The 20,308-nt window shown below is 38.4% G+C and overlaps 1 protein-coding gene across 8 annotated transcripts in view; it reads right to left on the bottom strand.

Moving 5' to 3' along the window:
* The window catches only part of GLRA2 (glycine receptor alpha 2), a 127,022-nt gene that overhangs the window by 69,359 nt on the left and 37,355 nt on the right, over nucleotides 1-20,308 (bottom strand). For 7 of the 8 annotated variants that reach the window (XM_050331926.1, XM_050331927.1, XM_050331929.1 and 4 more), the window contains exons 5-7: nucleotides 11,752-11,834; nucleotides 9,692-9,829; nucleotides 7,223-7,437 (exon numbers count right to left, since the gene is read on the bottom strand). In XM_050331926.1, coding sequence (XP_050187883.1) covers nucleotides 7,223-7,437; nucleotides 9,692-9,829; nucleotides 11,752-11,834 — 436 coding nt within the window. The remainder of the gene's footprint in view (nucleotides 1-7,222; nucleotides 7,438-9,691; nucleotides 9,830-11,751; nucleotides 11,835-20,308) is intronic. The other variant, XM_050331931.1, reaches the window with a different exon arrangement.

Below are 20,308 nucleotides of genomic sequence, written 5' to 3'. Positions count from 1 at the left end.
TGAATGCCTGCCCTCACAGATGACTGCATTATAAAACCTTCTGAGGAAGTGCCAGGAGTACTCAAACCATATCTCAGAGGTATTCAGACACATCTTATTGCATACTTTTAGCTGTCACACACAACAGCAAACTACTGTTTTTGTTGTACAGTAAATACCACTCTCTTCACTATAGAGAAAAGTAAACTTTAATGTTTAGATGAGTACAGTGGGAAAAGTGACCAATTTAATCAGTCATTTATTTTTTACTTTCATAGAGTAGAATCTGCTGTACATCCTAATGTATTAGTTTTTATCAGTATTAATCAGACAACATACCAGTCAGTATCTCATCAGTCTTGCACAGAATGAAGGGTAGAGGGAATCACTAGAATCCACAGATAACCACTCTAAGACCTAAAGATTGTCCAGGGCACCACATATGTGTGGCCAAGCCAAACAGAATAATGTGACAATTTCTAGCAACAGATTTAGGTGCTCTGTTTAACATCTACAAATTTCTTCCTCCTGCTCCTTTCACAAGAAGCATGGATAATGCTGGTTTTCATCTTTTTACTTGTGCAGCATACTGAAGACTTTTATAGAACTGGAAATGGTTGCAGAATGGAAGAAAAAAAATTCTTCCTATTATGGATGCATGATCACAGCACATATAACTGTGCCAAAGCTCATCGAACATTGTTCTAATTGAGATTTCTGCTCCCAGTGAAGCTGTAACTGCAAAGGCCAGCTCTGTAAGTATCTACCTGAGTCTCAGAGGTGAAAAATTTGCAAGAAAGGAAAGTGTTTTTTACAAGACCAGCTCCTGTAGTTGGAAACAGCAGAGAAGTCTATGGGCACCACACAGTCTTTCAATCAGGGCCAAGCACGTATTTTCAAGCTGGTATCAATATGGCCACAGTTCTACTGATATTTGAAGTGGATAGGAAGTTCTCTCTGGTACTCCACGTATCATCTGATACAGGTACCACAACTCCCACTGCAGTTCAAACACTCTCCTGCCCTCAAGCACAAACACATTAATATCCTGCCTCAAAATCATTCATGACAAAACATAATTAAAGAGAGGAGAAGTAAGAATAGAGGAAAGGAATATGAAAAAACTGTGGAGCAGAATCAGAAACCACATTTTCTGAACTGTATGTTATGAGCAGGTGCTTATAAATTTCTTGACAGGAAATTTTTATAGTACTTTGTTGGACTGTTTATTTTACACACAAAAGTATATATTTAGTCACAATCAGTTTGTACCCAATTAATCTCTTCAGTATGTGAAGAAAAACTCACTTACTTAAAACCCTGTTTTTATTTTGGAACTTTTTTGTTGAAAAGTAGGTTCAGTCTATGTGATTTCCTTTGTTATGTAGTATAGAACAGATCTCTATATCCAGTGTCAAATACTGCATGAAATGGATATTGAAAACATTGTCTTTATGCAAAATTTAGTTGTCAACCCCCAAAAGAAGAGTTAAAGCAGGTTTAATGATCTTTTAGTATAAATAAAAGAAGGAATATATGTTGTATGTTAAAACTACAATGTCAAGGGAAAAGAAAGTTATATAAGAATGCTGGAAATTAACAAATCAAATAAGTGCTAACATTTCCATGCAGGTACATGACTGAAGAATAGTTCCTCACAGCTCACTGACCATGTAGCATGACTTCCTAAGATTTTGAACAGGATACACTCTTTTAGAAAACTGACAATCAATAGAATATTTCTTTTTAAATCAATTTAAGAGTCCTGAACAAATTTTTTAAAAGTGTGCATTTGTTTGCAATACCCCTATCAAGATACATAAATATGTGATGTAGAGCAGACACACTTCATTATAAAGGTAATGTTTTTGTACCATTATGTCTCCAACAGGAATTTGTAAATATCTAATAAAAATAGAGTTGTTTTAATTATTTAAGCAGTGTGTAAAATGCTTAGACACCCACATAAGCCCAGTGCCAATTAATAAATCTCATGATTGCTAAATTACTCCTATATTTCCTCTTCAGATCCTGAGACTAGAGTAAAAGTAATTTGTCAAAAAAATTGCTTCCATTCCAAGTTACTTCATTATTGCTTTTTTACCATTATGCTGCACTAAAACGTATCATCTCTGTGCTTTCCTAATGAAAGAGTAAACTATCCCCTTAGGTGCTCTACTTCCTATGAAAACAAATGAACACAGAACAAAATCATCACAGATAAAAGCATTTATTCTTTTGTCCTTATTGCTATTGTTCCTCATTTCCTTTTTTTTTTTTTTTTAATTTTATGATGGTATAATTTTAACCTTAAATCAAAATAATTTAAAAAAAAAAAGTGCCATATTTTTGGATCTTCTTTACTTGATAACTTCTGGCATTCAAAAAAAGGAAAGACAGATCTGCCAAAAGCCCAAGAATCTTTAAAAGTCTCCAGATATGCTGGAGATATAGATGACACATAAAAGCATTCATCTACTGCCAAAGGGGATAGAATTCATTGACTTTGGTTTTGCAAGTCTCTGCACTTATTAATGTTTTTATAAAGGATATAATGCTTTTATTGCATTTGGTAATGCATTTAGTGATTCAAAACAAAATGAAGTGAATGGAAGGAGTTCTAGAAGTTTTGGTGAGCTTTGAATGAGACTTTTTTTCTGCACAGATTGTTCCCTGGGGAGAAAACATGCATTCATTAAGCACTGTGCATTAAGGTAACACAGTATGAATGCTTTGCAACTGAATAAAATACAGTTGCTATCACTCGCTTGACTTAAAATATACTCAAATGTTTTTCTTTATGGCATTAAAAGTAATTCATTTCCTTGGACTTTTGTTGCTAAGGTTTGGTTTATATAAGTGTTTTAAGAAGAAAACAACCTTAAAAATGCACAACTAGCACAGCAGAGAACTTATTATTCTTTCAAATGCTTCTTTTGAAAATGCTTTAAAACTTTTTATTCTGTTGATTCAACTGAAGGAGAGCCATTTACAAATAAACAGAATAGCATGAAAATGGTCCCTCAGTGCTTTTAAGAACTGTTTTGTAACACCTCAACAATTCTGCTCTACTAGACCTTGACACCCTCCCCTTTTACACCCTCAGCTTACACATAGCTGAGACCATAAAATACCAAAGGACATTTTCCAATGTCTAGGTGTCCCTTATGATGCCCAGACAATCCTCAGTCCAGATTTTGATGAGTACATGCTGCTGTTTCAGTCCATGAGTCTCATACTTCCAGCAAGCAAGAATGTTCTGAGCATTGCATGGGTGTATGGTTTGTTACATCAGATTCCTAATTTGGGTGAAGTAGAGTTTCTCTGCAGAGATGAAGTCCAGCAAACCCTGGGTGCAAGGGATCTCCCTGGCTTATGCACAGGACTCACACAGAAAGCTCAGAGTTTCTTGAGGATTTCACTACAGATTTGTGGTCATACCGATGACCCAGCTGGACACCAGGATTTCTGCTTAGCTGGCCGATGGGCAAGAGCCACTGGTGCAGCTGGGTGCACAAACATTTGCACAGCCAAAGTTTCCGAGTGGAAAGTGATGACACAATCAGAGGAATTCAGACACAGAATGTCAACCTAGGGTAACACTTACACACATGAAAGTGTGGGAAGGGGAACTGATCATAGCAACTCTGCTAGTTTGGATCACCGTTCCTGGGAATTCCAGAGATGGGTCAGCCAAACTGGAGGAAGAGTATTCCATCTCAGCTTTGTGGGTGAGTTCCTTACCACTCCCTAACACAGCCAGCTAGGGTAAATCTGGTTACAGGATGCCTCTGTAACAAACAAAAAATAATTTCATCACTTTAAAAGAGACTGGCACCACAGTGAATATTTCTCGATGATCCTCCCTACACAGAAAATCATTATTTCATGACCATGAAGGAGGCAGGGTGCACCATTGCTCAATTTATGCTAAAAATGTGGAGGAAGAGAACCTGAAACAGGCACTGCAGGTCGCCCTTCCTAGAACAGTAGCTTTGCTGTCATGTAAACTGTCTCATGGTTTATTCCTGCCTTTGGTAAGGAAGAAATAGACTTCAGAGAATAATAATTTTTAAAAAGCATATTGATTTTTTTATTACTATGCTGCTGATATTGGAATTTGACCCTATATTCTTAGCCAGAATTTCAAAATTCTAAAAGTACAGTGATTCCACAGAAATGCTACAAAATTTACAAAAGAAATATAATTATATTTGACTTAGAAGAGACTTTCTAGATGTTTCTCTTATGTGCAGCAAATACGAGCCTCAGATGGAATTAATTTTATTCTTTCAATGTCTTTTCAGCAGTCTCAATCTTATGTTTAGTTTTCAACAACGGAATGCCTAATGCCCATGCTGCCATGACCTACTATTATGAAATCTCTGCATCAAAATGAAAGTTGGTTATTAATATGGAAAAGAGTAGTTTTAAACAAACAGAATGTTTTCATGCTATCTTATAACAGGGTTGAGAACAATATGCAGGTAATTACTTTTAAACAGTAACACTTAGTCATTTAGATAGTAACTTGGAAACAGACAAAAACCCCTAAGGAATCTTATCACAATTCTTTGCTTTTCTTTAGGTAAAGGAATTATTCCCTTTAAAGCTGGTGAGTTTTGAGTTTTGATGCTTTTTTGGTTTTGTTTTTTTGGTGATAAAAGTCTATTAAAATAGAAAAGAATAGAATGAAAGTCTTGGCATGAGACTGGGTAAATTAAAGCTAAAGTTAAACTGCACGAATCTGTGTTAATAAGAACAGGACATGAAGGAAGAAATTATAACTCTTGTATTCAAAAGTAGGCTGCTTTCACAAAGCAAAGTTGCATCTGTTTTTTTCAGTATTTTTGCAAAAATAACTTTCTTGACCTATCTTATTCTGCCAGATATTCATGCTTGGAGCAATTTTTAAATGGATAGTTTATTGGCAGCCTAACTTCCTATGTCTTGGCAATATGTAGACAGGACTTTAAAAAACATTACTTTTAAAGAGGCATTTTGAGATTTCAGATCTGACACTGATTTGATTCAATTTTTTTCTTATTTTTATTTCTAAATGCATCTCAGCTGGACAGATTTTATTATATAAACTATAAAACACAATTTTGGTATTAAGTTACAAATGAAGTTTTAAAACAGCTAAGTGCCTGCAACAGCAATAGCAAGAAAAGCTTGCTTCTATGTGTAAGGAATCAGGTACTGGTCATATCGGACCTGTATGGTGTCCATGTTTCTTCAAGTGCCTGAGTCATCCAAGGTGGGAGTCAGCTGGCAGATATGGTAGCATTTACTTAGAACCACATTTTTAAGTCATTTGACGCACCTTCAAAAGTCCCCACGAGGATTAACTAACATACAGAGATTAAAGCTATAAAGTACAGCTCAGCTGAATCACACAGTGAAATTGCAACAGCCAGGTGCAGCCTGACTGAAATAAGTGTGTTGGGCTTTCTGATGAGATACTTCCTCCTAGTGCCTGTGTTGGCAAAAGAACTCAGCAGAACAGGAGAAGGTGGAGTATGGGCAGAGCATCACTGTTCTCTGACCGCTGCTGAGATAAATGTATTTAATCCCGAGGCTGGAGAAGAACCACTCTGATAATCAAATAGCCACAGTCAACAAACATCGGATCTTCCCATTTCTTCCACTCAGCAAATACTTTTCTACTCAAACAAGACAGAATGCAAAAGGGAAAACATTTTGGCTGGATTAAAGGTTATGATAAAAACTCTTTCTAAAGCATTAGTACTTGGGGCATGCTAACACTGTAGAGCCTCTTTTCAGGATAAGCTTGCACAGTAGGAAATGTGGGTGGAAATCTCTGCTACAGTGACTGTACTGTCCAGAATTCTTAAGCCAGTTAATCTATAAGAAACTTGGAATATATCACATGGAGTCATACTGCAGGATCTAGACATAGTCTTCAGTGACTCCAAACTTGTTATCTACAGAGCCTGTATGCTCCTTGCCAAGACTATCTCTTTTTAGACTTTCTTTTCAGAATTTTCACTGATAATATTGACTGAATTGTCTGAATAAATATTTAATAAATTTTCCATTTGAAATTCTGAGTTAATATGTGAGAGGCTTTCAATTTGCATGGAAAATTATATATATTTCCAAATAAACAAGAGAAGCTGAATGAAATAATGGAGTCACCAGATTTTTAAGTGATACTTTCTCATTACTAACAAGAGTAACACAATCTGTGCTCTTTTTGAAGTTGCCATATATGTACTCCACTTGAGCAAATTGCGGTATTTGGAATGAGACTAAATGTGATACTGAGGGTAACAGCATGATTTCTTGAAATGGATCATGATATACACAAACACTCAAAATTTGTGCTTTTCATTGATGCTATGACCCCACTCCCAGTGATGCTGTAAAAGTACTCTTCAGGGAGTATATCTCATAACTCCTTAGACTACTGCAAACTGACCTACCTCTGAGCTCTCTTCCAGAAAATTGTACAAAACCTGAGCATGCACATGAAATTCTGCTGGGAATGCTATCATCAGAAGCATTTGAGCTGTGCCTTTGCTGAAAAGAGCTGTCAGTCTGACTAAACAAAAAACACAGTCTGTAATCGGTAAATCCATCTACAGCATCTGGCCAGGATTAAAAAGACCACAAAATTTGAATGAGAGGATATTTTTGTGCATAGACAGGATGAAGATCTTCAGATGACACTTGAATGAACACGTGGATAAATTCTGCCGTGAAACAAAGACATCAGCAGTTCTGCACTGAAAAGGTTCTCCAGAGAAATCATCTAGGTATATGCATGCTATATATATGTATTTGATATATATTTGGGGGGGTATATTTATATATCCATTGGACTAAGGGCCATATCTAGAAACATCAAGATATGTGACAGACTAACAGTCCACAGAAGATCAGACAGTGTTCTTAAAGTCCCCAGTCTGAGAGAAATTCAGTCAGGTATCTAAATACTTCAGAAAATCTGGTTTCTAAATACTGAAAACTAAGTGTCAAAACTAGTGGAAGCTCATTAAAAATCCATACTGCTGAACTGTCCAGCCATCCCACAAAACAGCAGCAACTTCTGTTAATACAAATGCAAGGGTATTGCAACAATTTAACATCACACAGTTATCCCATTCTCATGTATTCTTATGAGATGTATATTTACACAGACCTTTCAGAACCTTAAAAAAGTAGCACAAATATTTCTCATTAATAAAAAATTTGTGGTACAAAATTATTTCCTTACTTTTGGGAGGGAAGCTCTCGATCCTGAGCTTTGTGTGGTCATTGTCAAAACTGTGGTGATACCCAGTGCAACTCTGGCTGGAGCAGCATCCATGTTGATCCAGAAAGAAACCCAGGATAAAATGACAATCAGCAGGCTAGGAATGTACATCTGGATTAAATAGTATCCCATCTGACGCTCCAAATGAAACTTGACTTCAATGCATGTAAACTTTCCTAGAACATGAAATTACTTTCATAAATGCTTTTTGCACATTTTTTTCTTGTTTTTCTGAACATAGATTAGATGCATGGCCTGTTTTCTAACCTAACACTATAAGCAGGTCCTGATATACAAATGCCAGACAGCCACTTGTTGCATGATAATTTGGGGAAAACATGGCAAAACAGAAGCAATCTGTGCCCAGTTCTTTGTATTAACTGAGAAAATTAATATTAGCACAACTGTTGTACCTCCAGACAATACAATGTAATGTTACTTTTCTCAAAATTTAGTGAGCTTTTACTTTAGACAACTATTATGTTTAGTATTAAAAGGGGACAGCATTTTTGTCTTTTAATGACAGCAGATTAAGCAACCATATTTGAACAGACAAATCATGAAACTACTAGTGTTACAGTCCCATGGTAGATCACACTCCTTCTCATTCTGCTCATGTCACTTGCCTGTGTCTGTGGATTACGTCTCACAGCACAATCAACTCAAACTCTACTTTGAATTTTGCTAAAATTCTGACTTCAGAAAGCCTAAAACAATCTCTCATGGAAGGTGAGTGATTCTTCAAAAAACAGAGAGCTGCTCCACAGCGGTCATGGAGGGCAGAAGTTTGGGAGAGCTTGACAGCGGAGCTACTTGTGCAGCAGAGGATGCTGAGCCCTGAGTAGCAACAGCTCATCAGTTACTAATGCAGTCACTCTGCGCTGCTCTCAGAATTACTGTGGTTTAGACACTGTGAGGGCTCTCACTCTCCAGGCTGACTATAAGAGCCTGTCATTCCTGAAGTGTCATACTAATGATTTCAAAGGACCCCTTTTTTGTGTTAGTTGGTCAAATGCGTGAAGATGTATTGTTCCTCATACACCCTTTCAGGGGAAATTAGATTGTTTTTTCCTATTTTGATGTATCTGTATTTTCCTGCTAGTCTACAATGCCGAATGGTGGGGCTCAAGAGTTGGCACAAAGGAGAATGCAGAGGCTGTTGGACAAAGAGAGGAGCGCAGACAAACTGAATAATATCTTTTGACAGGGCCAGAAGTTCTAAAATGAGTGACTGGACCTGTGACTCAAAGGGCAGATGCTGAGATCTGGGTAGTGGCTTGTTCCTGACCAGTCTGCCCACACAGAAGGAGTCTGAAAAAGGGGTGTGGTGGCCACGTATGACAGCAATGGCAGGACAGTAACCCAGTATGTCAAAGGCTCTCCAGACTCTAGTATCACAGCCTGGACAGTGAGTTTAGGAGAAGGCTGAGTAATAGATTTTATCCATGTTTTAATTTCACACTAAATCTCAAGGATATACTACAGAGAAGACAGTAATGGGAGTGCCAATCACAAAGTTTTCCTTCCTTGGTACTTTGGGCTCTGAAATGAGAAGCTGCATTTATAAAAATACAAAACAATAGCTTTCTTTTCATAAGAAATAAATGTGACTTTACTTTTAGTAGAGGTAGAACCTCTCACATTGTATTATTTCACAGAGTGAAACAAATGTATTTGATGCAACCAGATCAGCTCTTATGCTGAAATGATGAAAAAGCTATTTTAGACGAGACGGATTATATTTAATCTCAGAAAGCACCCAGAAAACTGTTCTCTAAATGCTGTCCATATTAAATAAACTCCCAGCAGCTAAATCAAAATTTTAACAGAGTCCTCTCTTCTCTGTAAAGCTAAAGATAGAAAATACAGAATTCGAAACTTCTTAACAGCAAGTACAAGAAAAAGCAATAGACTATTAAACAAAAATTTAATCTCCCAACATTTCATATCTGTACACTATTCAGATCAGCAATGAAAACACTGTCCTTTCACATACTAGATCTCATAAATTAGACCACCCATAAAAGCTGGTGAAAATTTTACATTTTTCTTCACTGGCAATTTGATATGCTGGAGAAATAAATCAGGTTCAGAAAAATCAGTACATTAAAAGTGATTCATCAATATTTACTGAAAGAGTTAGTTTGTTAAAAAATTTCATTTTAAGGATATCAACACCACATTTTAAATCCTTTAAGGATTTTAAGGATATTAGGATACCTTTAATGAAATTAAAGAAAATTTGGAAACAAAATGTTTCAAACTAAAATTAAAAGGAGAAAATTTCTTTCTTTTCAAATTTAAAAATGCGTGGCTGAACTAAATTTTAATTTGAATTTATTTTTTTTCATTTTACCCATATTTTCCTTTCAAAAATCGACAAGAGATACCACTGGAGCAATTGATAGAAAAAACCAGAATAATGCTCACCAGTGTTGTAATGCTTTGTGCAATAACCAAGTTCTTTATCTTCTTTCAAAATAAACTGTGGTAAGGTTAAACCCTCCGCAACCTGCACAGGTCCATCACTTAGCCACTCAAATATCAGGTCATTCATGGTATATCCAACTGCAAAAAAGAAATTAGGGTTTATTAGATGACAGCTGACCAGAAAACATAAAAAGCCAATGTTATTATGCCTGAGAAGCATGTCTTCTATTACAAAATATATTATCTCAGTTATATTTTCAAACTCTCTGATTAACAACAGCATTATTCCTGTTAGTTGCCAGTTGTTATTACTGCACTATTACTTCATTAAAAGTAACAAGTAAACATAATATGTTCTGAAATACTGCCCTGGTTTGCCACTAAAAAGTAATTTTGCTGGCCCATACAAGATGATGTTTATGCCTGAATGGAAGTTTCTCTGTGTCTATGTAGAAGCCTGCATTTTGCTTTATTTTCACCATTATTTGATGATGGAGTTGGTGTGCCCCAACAAAACAAGGATTTCTAGACTGCAAAATGCTGGTCCCTTATTGAAAAGAAAACGGCAACTTTTGTAAACCTGTGAACCTATCACTGAGAAGTGTGGAGGGAAAAGAGAGGCATCGAATCACTGAAGCGTCTTTTTCACTGGACTGCTACATCTTCATGGACAAATTAAATAAGCTGTGTCGACCTCATAAAGTTCAACAAGGTCAAGTCTGAAGTTCTGCCCATGGGTCAAGGTAATCCCAAGCACAAATACACGTTGGTTGGAGAGTGGACTGAGAGCAGCCCTGGGGAGAAGGACTTGGGGGTGCTGGTGGATGAGAGGCTGGACATGACCCAGTAGTGTATACTTGCAGCCCAGAAAGCCAACTGTATATTGGGCTGCACCAAAAACAGCATGACCAGAAAGTCAAGGGAGGTGACTGCCCCCCTCTACTCCAGCTCTGGGGCCCCCAGCATAAGAAGCCCATAGTCCCATTACAGTGAGTCTAGAGGAGGGGAACAAAAGTGATCAGATGTCTGGAGCACCTCATCTGTGAAGACAGGCTGAAAGAGTTGGGGTTGTTCAGCCTGGAGAAGAGAATGCTCTGGGGAGATCTCAGAGCAGCCTACTAATTCCTAAAGGGGGCTGCAAGAGAGCTGGAGAAGGACTTTTGACATGGGCCTTTTTGCAGTGACAAGGGGTAATGGCTTCAAACTTGAAAGACATAGACGTTATGAAGAAATCCTTTACTGTGAGGGTGGTGAAACACTGGAACAGGTTGCCCAGAGAAGCTGTGGATGCTCCATCCCTGGAAGTATTCAAAGCCAGGTTAGATGGGGTTTGAGCAATTTGGTCCAGTGAAAGGTGTCCCTGTTTAATGCAGGGGGATTGGAGCTAGATAATCTTTAAGGACTTTTTCAGCCTAAACCAGTCTTTGATTCTGTGATTTTCTGGGCACAAAGGCATGTGGCAACCCACAGTCCATACCCATAGAGCTAAAACCCTTCTCCCCTCACTACAAAAAAACCCATCCAGGTTGGACTGGTACCTACTGAATATTTGGAATGATCACTTGTATATGCCATTATCTGAGCCACTCCTGGTTTTGCCTGACTGTTACCTGGTTGAATTGAAATGGTGCTGTGGTGTGTGCTGATACTCCAGTCCATGCTTGGCTGTGTTTAGCTTACCACATTAAGTATATTAATAGGACCACTGTTTAATTGGGTCATAGTGGATTCCTGGCTATGCAAGAATTGCTCTCACTTTCCTGATATTTAAAGATTTCCCCCATGCAGCACTGAGGTGGTTACCCCTGGAAGGGATGCAGCCCTGATGGGTGAGGTGATGTGACCCAGGAGAGGGAAAGGGAAGGGACTAGGAAAAGCACAGAACAGGGGACCACACGTTACAGTGATCAACAGTTAAAGCACTGTTCCTCCATTATTTTTCCATACAAATTAGGAATATTGAGTCTTATCACATAAATGTGACAACATAGATACTATCTAACCTCCAAATGTTAGGATAAAATCATGTTATTTGATAGATAAAGCAACTGGACACTCACAGCTCTCTAGCTGCATTGTACATGTCTGCACATCCATAGGAAAATTCTTCAGGTCCATGGGACAGGATAAGGTTAAAGTAAGCCTAAAATTGGAGGGGGAAAAAATAAAGAAGAAAATGTTAGACACCTACAGGTTTTATCTTAAGCCTCATATTTAGAGTTTAAAGGATCAATATCAAATCTTAGCACCTCGGAGGCTGGGCTCATCTCCCCTGGGAGCTTTTCAGCACATAAGAGCTGTGAAGACCGAGTTTGTGAGCAAACTGGGCAGTCTCAGCCTGCACTGACTGAGCTGAGCACAGAGGAGACAACATCAGGATAGCAAGACATGTTCTCCACTAATGTACCAGTGAATGTTTTATGTACAATATGGAACGAAATAATACAAAAGCTGTAATGACTGATCATGGGACACAGGTTTTTAAGCTTTATTTTGGAAAAGCAAAAGAAGAAAACAACAACTATGGGGTTTTTTCAACAGAGTGCTTTTGTTGTGTACAAGTCCCATTTCCAACCCTACGTTCTTACTGCTGAGCCACTAAAAGAAAGAAAAAACCATCATACAGTAAAAGCTAAAATCACATCACATTAAAGGAGTGCAGATAGAAGAAAGTAAGCCTAAAGGAAAAAAAATCATACAAAATATATTTGTCTTTTAATTTTTCAGTTGTTATTGTCCCAGATAAAGCATAACTTTACTTGAATGGGAATACTTTTAATGTTTCTTTTTTTCTTCTTGTTTTTATTTGATTTTAGCTTTCCACATTTAAGTGAAATCTACTTCAAGACCTCTGCTTTATTTCTTTTATTTTCTTGTTTGAGGAGAAGAAACCATTTTTAGCAAACCAGTAGGATGGCATAATTACAGACAACTAGCTGCTTTGAAAAACAGAAGAAGTGTTAAGATTTTGGTTTAAATCATATTTTAAAAGTACTCTTTTATTTCAGATTACCTTCAGCACAAAAAAACACTTTGACACAAAGAAAGCAAATAAAATACCCCTCTGTGCCTATTTATCATTAAGGACAATAACAAGATTGTCTGATCTGAAAGGAAACTGAAATATTAACACAGTACAATGAGAACAAATTTTTAATTATGCCAGTGAACCCACGGGCCAGCTGTTTGAAAATATAACCTTGAAACTATGTTTTCTCAGGGACAAATGTGATCTCTATGGAGAAATACTTGACTGAGTTCTGTCTTCCATGGTGATATTGTAGTTCTTACCACATATAGCTGATTCAAGCTCTTTCAGTCTATTTCTTCACCATGTCAATTTTTGGGGATGGTCTGACTGGGCTTCTAGACCTACTGTCCTGTCATAAAATCACTATGACAAAAAGATGATATTTAGGTAACTGAGATCAAAATTGCCTCAGCCAGATCAAAGATCACATTCAACATTGCATAGAAAGCCACATTATTTTCATCCTGACACAGTCTTCAGTGAACAAGATAACAGTATCAGGAAATTAGAGATCAGTTGTATGAATTAGTGAAGGGCATTGAGACGAACAAAAGTATTCCTCTCAATATGATCATAGTAAATAAACTCCCATTTAACCTTTGGGAGCAAACAGCATAAGTTTAAAAAAATTGTCATCTAGAGAAAAAAGTATATCTAGTAGACATACAAATGTCATTGAAAATCTGTCCTTTCCTCATTTAAATACTGTAGGTGCCCTGCAAATGTTAACTAGTCTCATTTTTACAAGGTAATTTCCTGCATTAAAGTGAGCTAATTGCTAATCCCCGGTATTAACAAAACATTGTTTTTGCCTTATTTTCTGAAACATTGCTATATCAAACTCTCTTCCTTCTTTTCAGTCATCTTCTAAATATGGCTTAGATGTTTTAAGTTCCTTTCAAACATGCCTTCATGCAAATACGTCATTTGTTGCATTCATTGAAGCAGGCATGGCATATCCACCCCTCGGATTTTACTGACTATCAGGTGTCAGGACTGCAAACTGACTTTGTTTCCTTTCCCCTTCCTCCCCTTCTACTCCAAAAAAGTTCAAATGGTTTAGGATTTGACTACATACATGGTCAGAGAGATCTCTTGTTATTTTAATATCAAACTCATGAGAAAAAAAATACATCCAATTTCAGCTTTTAAGCCTCACAGGGAAAAATTGATACTAGGTAGATATATCTTCCGGTTTTTTTTTTTTTTTTTTCTAGAGGTGAGATGAGAAAATGTTCATTATGTAGGTCCATACAAAGCCTGATGTCCTACTTTCACTTCCTAATCACTGGTGTCTTTCAGGAAGACTGAACTATTCTCTTCTTATCTTAACAAATGAAAAATAATTTCTGTTCACTGTGTTAATGAGGTTAGCTCAAGAGATCATGCCCTTATAGCTTTACCTCTACCTGTTGCTCATCTCAGCAGATTAACCATTCATAGTTAATATCTTTGCCTCTGTAATCCCCTTTACTAGGAGTAATGCAAGTGTTGAAACAAATGTTTATAGCCTGGTATCATCCACAGATCCACTGATTTTCAACGAGATTCATGGCTAGGCTTCGTGAGCAAAGATTTGAGAAACGAGATCAACGAGATTAGTAAACGCTAAATGTTCAGCTGCTGGGGTCCAAAATAGATCCACTGAAGTCCATGGCAGTGGATCAATTTATACCAGTTGACTAGTTTTCAGTAAAAACAGGATACTGCAAGTGTTTCCAAACCCTGGTTCCATGTCACTACTTATATATTTACATAAATAAGGACACAGGATCAGAAATGGAAAGTGTTAGGTAGATACAGGTACCCACACAATGACACAAGTGTCATTGACAGAAAATGTTTCAGCAAAATGAATGTCTTCACACTTGGCAAATTCAAGAAGGGCCCCTGGAGAGATGGTGCAAAGAGCAGATTTAATGGGGAACTACACTGATGAATACTTTAATCATTATTAAAATGGAATAAACTGCTATAGAACAATTATTTTATTTTTCAGGCGCCCCACCACCAAGTCATTTGAGATACATAAATAACAGATTTGGTGGCACAGAACCATAAAACACTGATGGGAAGTGCTTCATGAACCATCTGTACAACTGAAAGGAGAAGCAGCTGATCATGGACTTCATTTTGACTTCAGCTACCTGAGCACCCCTTACTCCCTGCTAGCCAGAGTCAGGTGGCACAGCTGGCTCACAGAAAGCTCTGGGGTTGGGTACATTATGTTTTCCAGCTGAGCAGAGAGGGCTCATGAGGGAGCAGGAGAGAGTCACGTCTCCAGCGCCTCAGCACTCCAGGCACAATGCCAGGGACAGCAAGCTGCCTCTGAGGAGAGGAAAAGATGCTCTCTTCTTTCCCTCCCTACCCCACAGCCAAGGAAGAATCAAGCCCTGGAATAGAGCAAATAGACTATGAACAGAACAAAATGCAGAATCAGAGCCAGAAAACAAAGAATGAACAATTAGCCGTCACTGCGACAAAAATAATAAATAAATCAATCAATAATATTACTGAGTAACACTGTAGCAGAGACTGGGCTGTGATCCAAGTACTCCAGGGCAGCATTGTCTGTCTTAAGCTTTGGACCCTCCTCCTGAGGATTCCCTCATACACCAGCTAAGTCCTTATCAGCAGCATCTGCTGAGACCTTAAAGGCCTTCAATGTGCAGCAAGCACTGCTGGGACTTCTTCACTCAGCATTTCATTCAAACTACCGTCTTTCATTCCCTGGTTTCACTATAATGTCCCAGCATTACTCAGACTTGGGTTGTGGGCCTGTGTCTCTTCCCACCTCAGCTCAAAATCTTTAATTTCTGATTGTCCCAGAAACCCCCTGACAGCATCACTCAGAGGTCTGCATTCCCTGCCTTCCGCAGACAGGAAGATAAAAGCCCTGCAGGCTTCCTTTGTCACAGAAGCCAAAATAAGGCATCCCATGGGGGAAAAAAATAAATAGCCTGACAACATGTTATTAATCAGAAACCTCATGCTGGTGATCTTTAACACCTGAACACCTTGTTTTGCAACGCCAGTGTCTTTTCGTGGCATGAGCAGCCATGGCCTCAGATGGGCCAGCAGCAGAGCTCAGCATAGGCACTGCTGCTGCCCCAAATGTAGCTGCTGTAGCCAGCCATCACCCTCTGAGAAAAAGGCAGTGGGGGGTGTGACACACATGTGCAGCCAAGGGGGCTCAGAGGTATTTATGTGCAGTGCAATCAAGTCCTGAACTCAGTAGCAGGGCTGAGATACTGTGTCTCCTGTTCATCCTTTGCCCATTCCTGCCTTTGTCCTATTCTTTCTCTGGCCTGGACATGCTTTTTCCACCTGCTCCAATGTCTGTCCATCTGTCCTACACCTCTCTCAGTCACCTACACGACACAGAGCCCAGACTCTTCCCCTTGCATCCTGGTCTGTCATTGTACCCTTTCCCCCTATTTTTCCTGTTGCCCAGTTCCTGTCAAATGCCACTCCTACCTCTCTTCAGGGTGTTAAGTCTCGAGGCCAGTCTGCCCTTTGACAACTAACTTCCAAAGTAGTAGAGGGTAAGGATCTTGCATAAGAAAGCAAAAAAAAAAAAAGAAATAAATTCAATAAGGAAAAAATGTTTGTAAATAGATTATTCTCAAGATGATTTCCAGTCTCTTTCTTTCACTCGTAGGTTTTGAAGGCTGGAGCTCAAAACCATCACACCACTTCTCTGATAATCTCACAGTGCTACAAAAATGCTTCAGAGCATTACACAGACACACTGCTTGTGAATGGTCCACAACACAAATCTGAGGTAATGAACTGCTAGTACAGTTTCAAGTCTCAGGGAATTGGGTTTACACCTGACATAATCGAAGAATACTTTTTTAATATAAATTTAAGAGAATATGTAATTTTAACTGAGACTTGACATATTGCCCAGTATGCAGCAACTGTTAGACTTTATTCTAATCCACTTCTTTACAAACAGCTATCACATCATAGCCTGATGTGCTGCAACACACACAAAACTTCCCCTAATCTAAGTGACTTCTCACCTCAGAGCAGGACACTGATCCCCCATGAGAAATGCCCTGTGGATCACAATAGTAGTTCTGCAAGAGTGGTTGTCTGTGCGTGGGCTACAGAACAACAACCTTCTCACAGAGTTTTTTCTAATGATAAATAACTAGGATCAGTTCTATTAAGTATAGAAATACTGTTGGGAATTTAAATAGTCCTAGAAATAAGGATAAAAATCCCTCTTCTCCACAAAAAAAAACCCCATGATTATCTCCTTACTAGCATGAAAAGCAACAAATGCCTCACCATGAGTAGGCATGATGTCAAAAATAACATTTTGTTTCTATTCTTATCCCTTCATTCTTCCACACTACGCCCATCTGCACCTCAGCTGCTGGGACAGGAGACTTCACAATCTAGGACATTATGCTGCAAATACCAGAACATAAATAGCACACGCATGATCACTGCTGGCATTGGCTGTGTGCCATTTTTATGAAAAGACTTATACCTGTGCAAACCCCTCAGTGTTGGATTTAGTGAGACAAGTAGGATTTTTTTTTTCCCATTATTGCTAAATCTAAAGATGCGATCATAAATTTCAAGATTTCTGCTATTTTTCTTAAAGCTCCAAGCTGACAATAAAGATAAAAGTATTTTTAGTGGTACATTTTTTCTTTGAAAGATTAAATCCCTGATCCCTGTAGCTGCTGAAAAAAACCCATAAAAATATTACCTAAGCAAAAGCAGACAAAGTTCCTCACTAAACTGGCAGGGGAGATGAAGTTGCACAGCAACCATGACAGCATTGCATGACACAGGAGCAAATGCCATTCAGGCTAGTGGCACTGAAACAGGAAGGAGAATCTAAAATCTCCTTATATTCTTCCCAGCCCCCTCTCTTGGGTGATCTGTGCCTGAGAGAAGGGCACACACACTGTTCATATATCAGAAGGAAAAAAAAAATCCTAGTGGTATACTTTTAAAGGGCTTTTCATTTTGTAGTCCATCTCATTATTTTTTCAGGGACCTGACTCATCATTTTGAATGTCAATTCTGGTAATTTTCACAGTCTACAGGCTTTGTCCTGTTAAATAGAACAGTCAAATTGACTGCTTTTCCCCTTATTTTTGAGGAGTCCTGGAATTCCTCTTTAATATTTGTCATGTTCCGCAGCTTCATTTCTGTCAGATGGGAATGGGCTGAAGTCGAGCTTAGAGGAGACATAAGGCCTTCTCTGCTATGGCTAAATTTGAGCTACAGACTGGAGTTTCATGCACTGCTGTTTCCGAGTGTGGTCTCCCTCCCTCCAGTGCTTTGCTTTGCTTTGCTTTGCTTCATGTACTGCTTAACAACACAGGAGCTGGCAGGGAGCAGGGTGGTGGATTTCTCATTATAGGCATCCCACTTCTCATTGTAATGCAATCACTGTCTGCAGATACACAAAGCCAGCACATGAGCTGCCAGCAAATGATTTTCCAATTATTGCTCAAACAAATCTATGAAATTAAACTCAAGTATGATTACATGTAACAGTTAAATTCTGTAACCACCTTCCTTTCCATGAAGAACAGTATTTCACCTCTCCTTTCTCCTCTGTCATTTTCTATCTAGTTTTCCTGCAGTGTGTGCTTAGTATAGTGTTGCTTTCTTCCTGGCATTGTAACATCTACTGCAATTCAATTGGCAAAAGACCTTCGGCTCTGGAATCATATTTTAGGAAAACATGCTTTTTTGTACAATATAGAAAGGGTTCCTGCACCTGCATTATTTTACACCTAACCTTTAACTGCCCTGGTGCAAGTTCAATGGGTAAATGAAGTGACTGATCACCAGCAATCAAGGACAGGCATTGCCAATACCCATAAGGAGAGCCAGTACAGACATGTGCTTGGCTATGCAACTGTCCCATTGGCACCCAGAAGTAACCACCTGCCAATATTTTTTGATCCTGCCAGCCAAGAACAACTTCACATGTACAAATTGGTATCTAGCAGCATTTTTCACTTTTGTACTTAGAACAAAGTCTCCTTTTTTATTTGAGACACAGGAATATAGGGCTATAGAAGTGACATCTTGGGCCATAAAATCTGATCTTCTGCTACCCTCCACAGTCACATCATCTCATCGCCTTCAAAATTATCAAAGTTCATTTAATGGTATCTAGTTGTGTGGGTGTCCCCATGTCTGCTGGAATATTGTTCTAGGAATTCAAGGTGTGTAGGGCTGTAAACTTTATAACTTCCTCTTTAAGCTTACTTATCACCAGTTCAGAGCCATTTGTTCTCCTAGCAGCATGGTCCTTCAGTCTATGCAGATCTCCTCTTGTGTTTGTATTTACCTCACCTCCAGGGCTCTTACCTGTCAGCTGGAGATGTGCATGGCATGAGAGGAAGAAGTAAAGCAGTACATGCTCAGATATAATGTCCATATCCCTGCTTTGCTTTAAATACCTTATGAAGTGAAAAGGCAACTAATTTTGTGTCATTAAAATGTAAATCATTCTTTCTGTAAGCATTATGAACAATGGGGTTTTCACAATAACTGTGTTAGTTGCATAACAAAGTACCCACATTAGGCTTTATTATTTATTTAGTAGATTTTATTATTTGTTATTCAAACCAAGTACTTTAGATACAACAGGAAAGAAAAGGTATTGGAAAGCCAGGGCTAGATCCTCAGACTGAATTTGAAGATTGGGAGGGAATGAGAAAGAGGGGAGTGAGTGATGCAGTTAAGAGAGTGTTAGGAAACAATCCCAAAGGATGAGAAAAATCTGAGTCTATTTAACTAAAAGACCCTGCAAGGAAGGGGAGTGGGGCTGGAAGGAGAGGCAGGAATAAGGGCAAGAAGGAAAGAAAAGGAAGGGTGAAAAGCGTGCAGCTAATGATAAGCCAAAGACGTTGGGTTCAGCCATAATGAGAATGGCTGCTTCTCCCACAAAAAGCTTCCATTTCTTGGCCTCTGAAACCATTTTATTACTGTAATCATGCCCATGGGAATACAAATTTTTCAAGTTCACTGGATTCACACAGCATACAGCCATAATTTGGGAAGTCACTGTGTCCCACTAACATTGTGCAATGTAACAAAGTTTAGTGATTGTAGTACTATAACCCCTCTGCCTACAGTAGCAATAGCTGTCAAACCCCCAGCTTTTTTTAGATATGTTTTCTCTTTCAGTTAGCATCTCTGCACTGATTATCCTTCAATGTTTTGGTTTGTTTTAAATGTCGAAAATGTACTTTGAGGTATATGAGGTATACTTTGAGGTATATTTTATGCTCCTGGAAAGTCAGGGCAGTTAGCATGGGATAGTGTGAAGTTTTGCCAATGCAAGAACTAAACAGTTTTCAAGGAAAATTTCCCTGTGCAGATTAACATTAACTTCCAGGGGAGAATCCCCACCTTGTCAATACCAGTACTATTCTGATAGGACTTGGGGTAATAAATATGATTGTGTGAGGTCAGAGTTTAATAGGTAAACAGCTGCGTCAGTCATGATAAACATCTCTCTGCTCCCACCTCTGTTAATCTGTCACATGGAAAGACAATGCTGCTAGTGAAGTCCAAATCCTCTTAAATCCCAACAA

This window comes from Myiozetetes cayanensis, unplaced genomic scaffold, assembly GCF_022539395.1.
Source record: "Myiozetetes cayanensis isolate MyiCay16 unplaced genomic scaffold, myiCay2020 scf5-8, whole genome shotgun sequence".
Classification (NCBI taxonomy): domain Eukaryota; kingdom Metazoa; phylum Chordata; class Aves; order Passeriformes; family Tyrannidae; genus Myiozetetes; species Myiozetetes cayanensis.
This window is presented reverse-complemented; position numbering and strand designations above follow the sequence as displayed.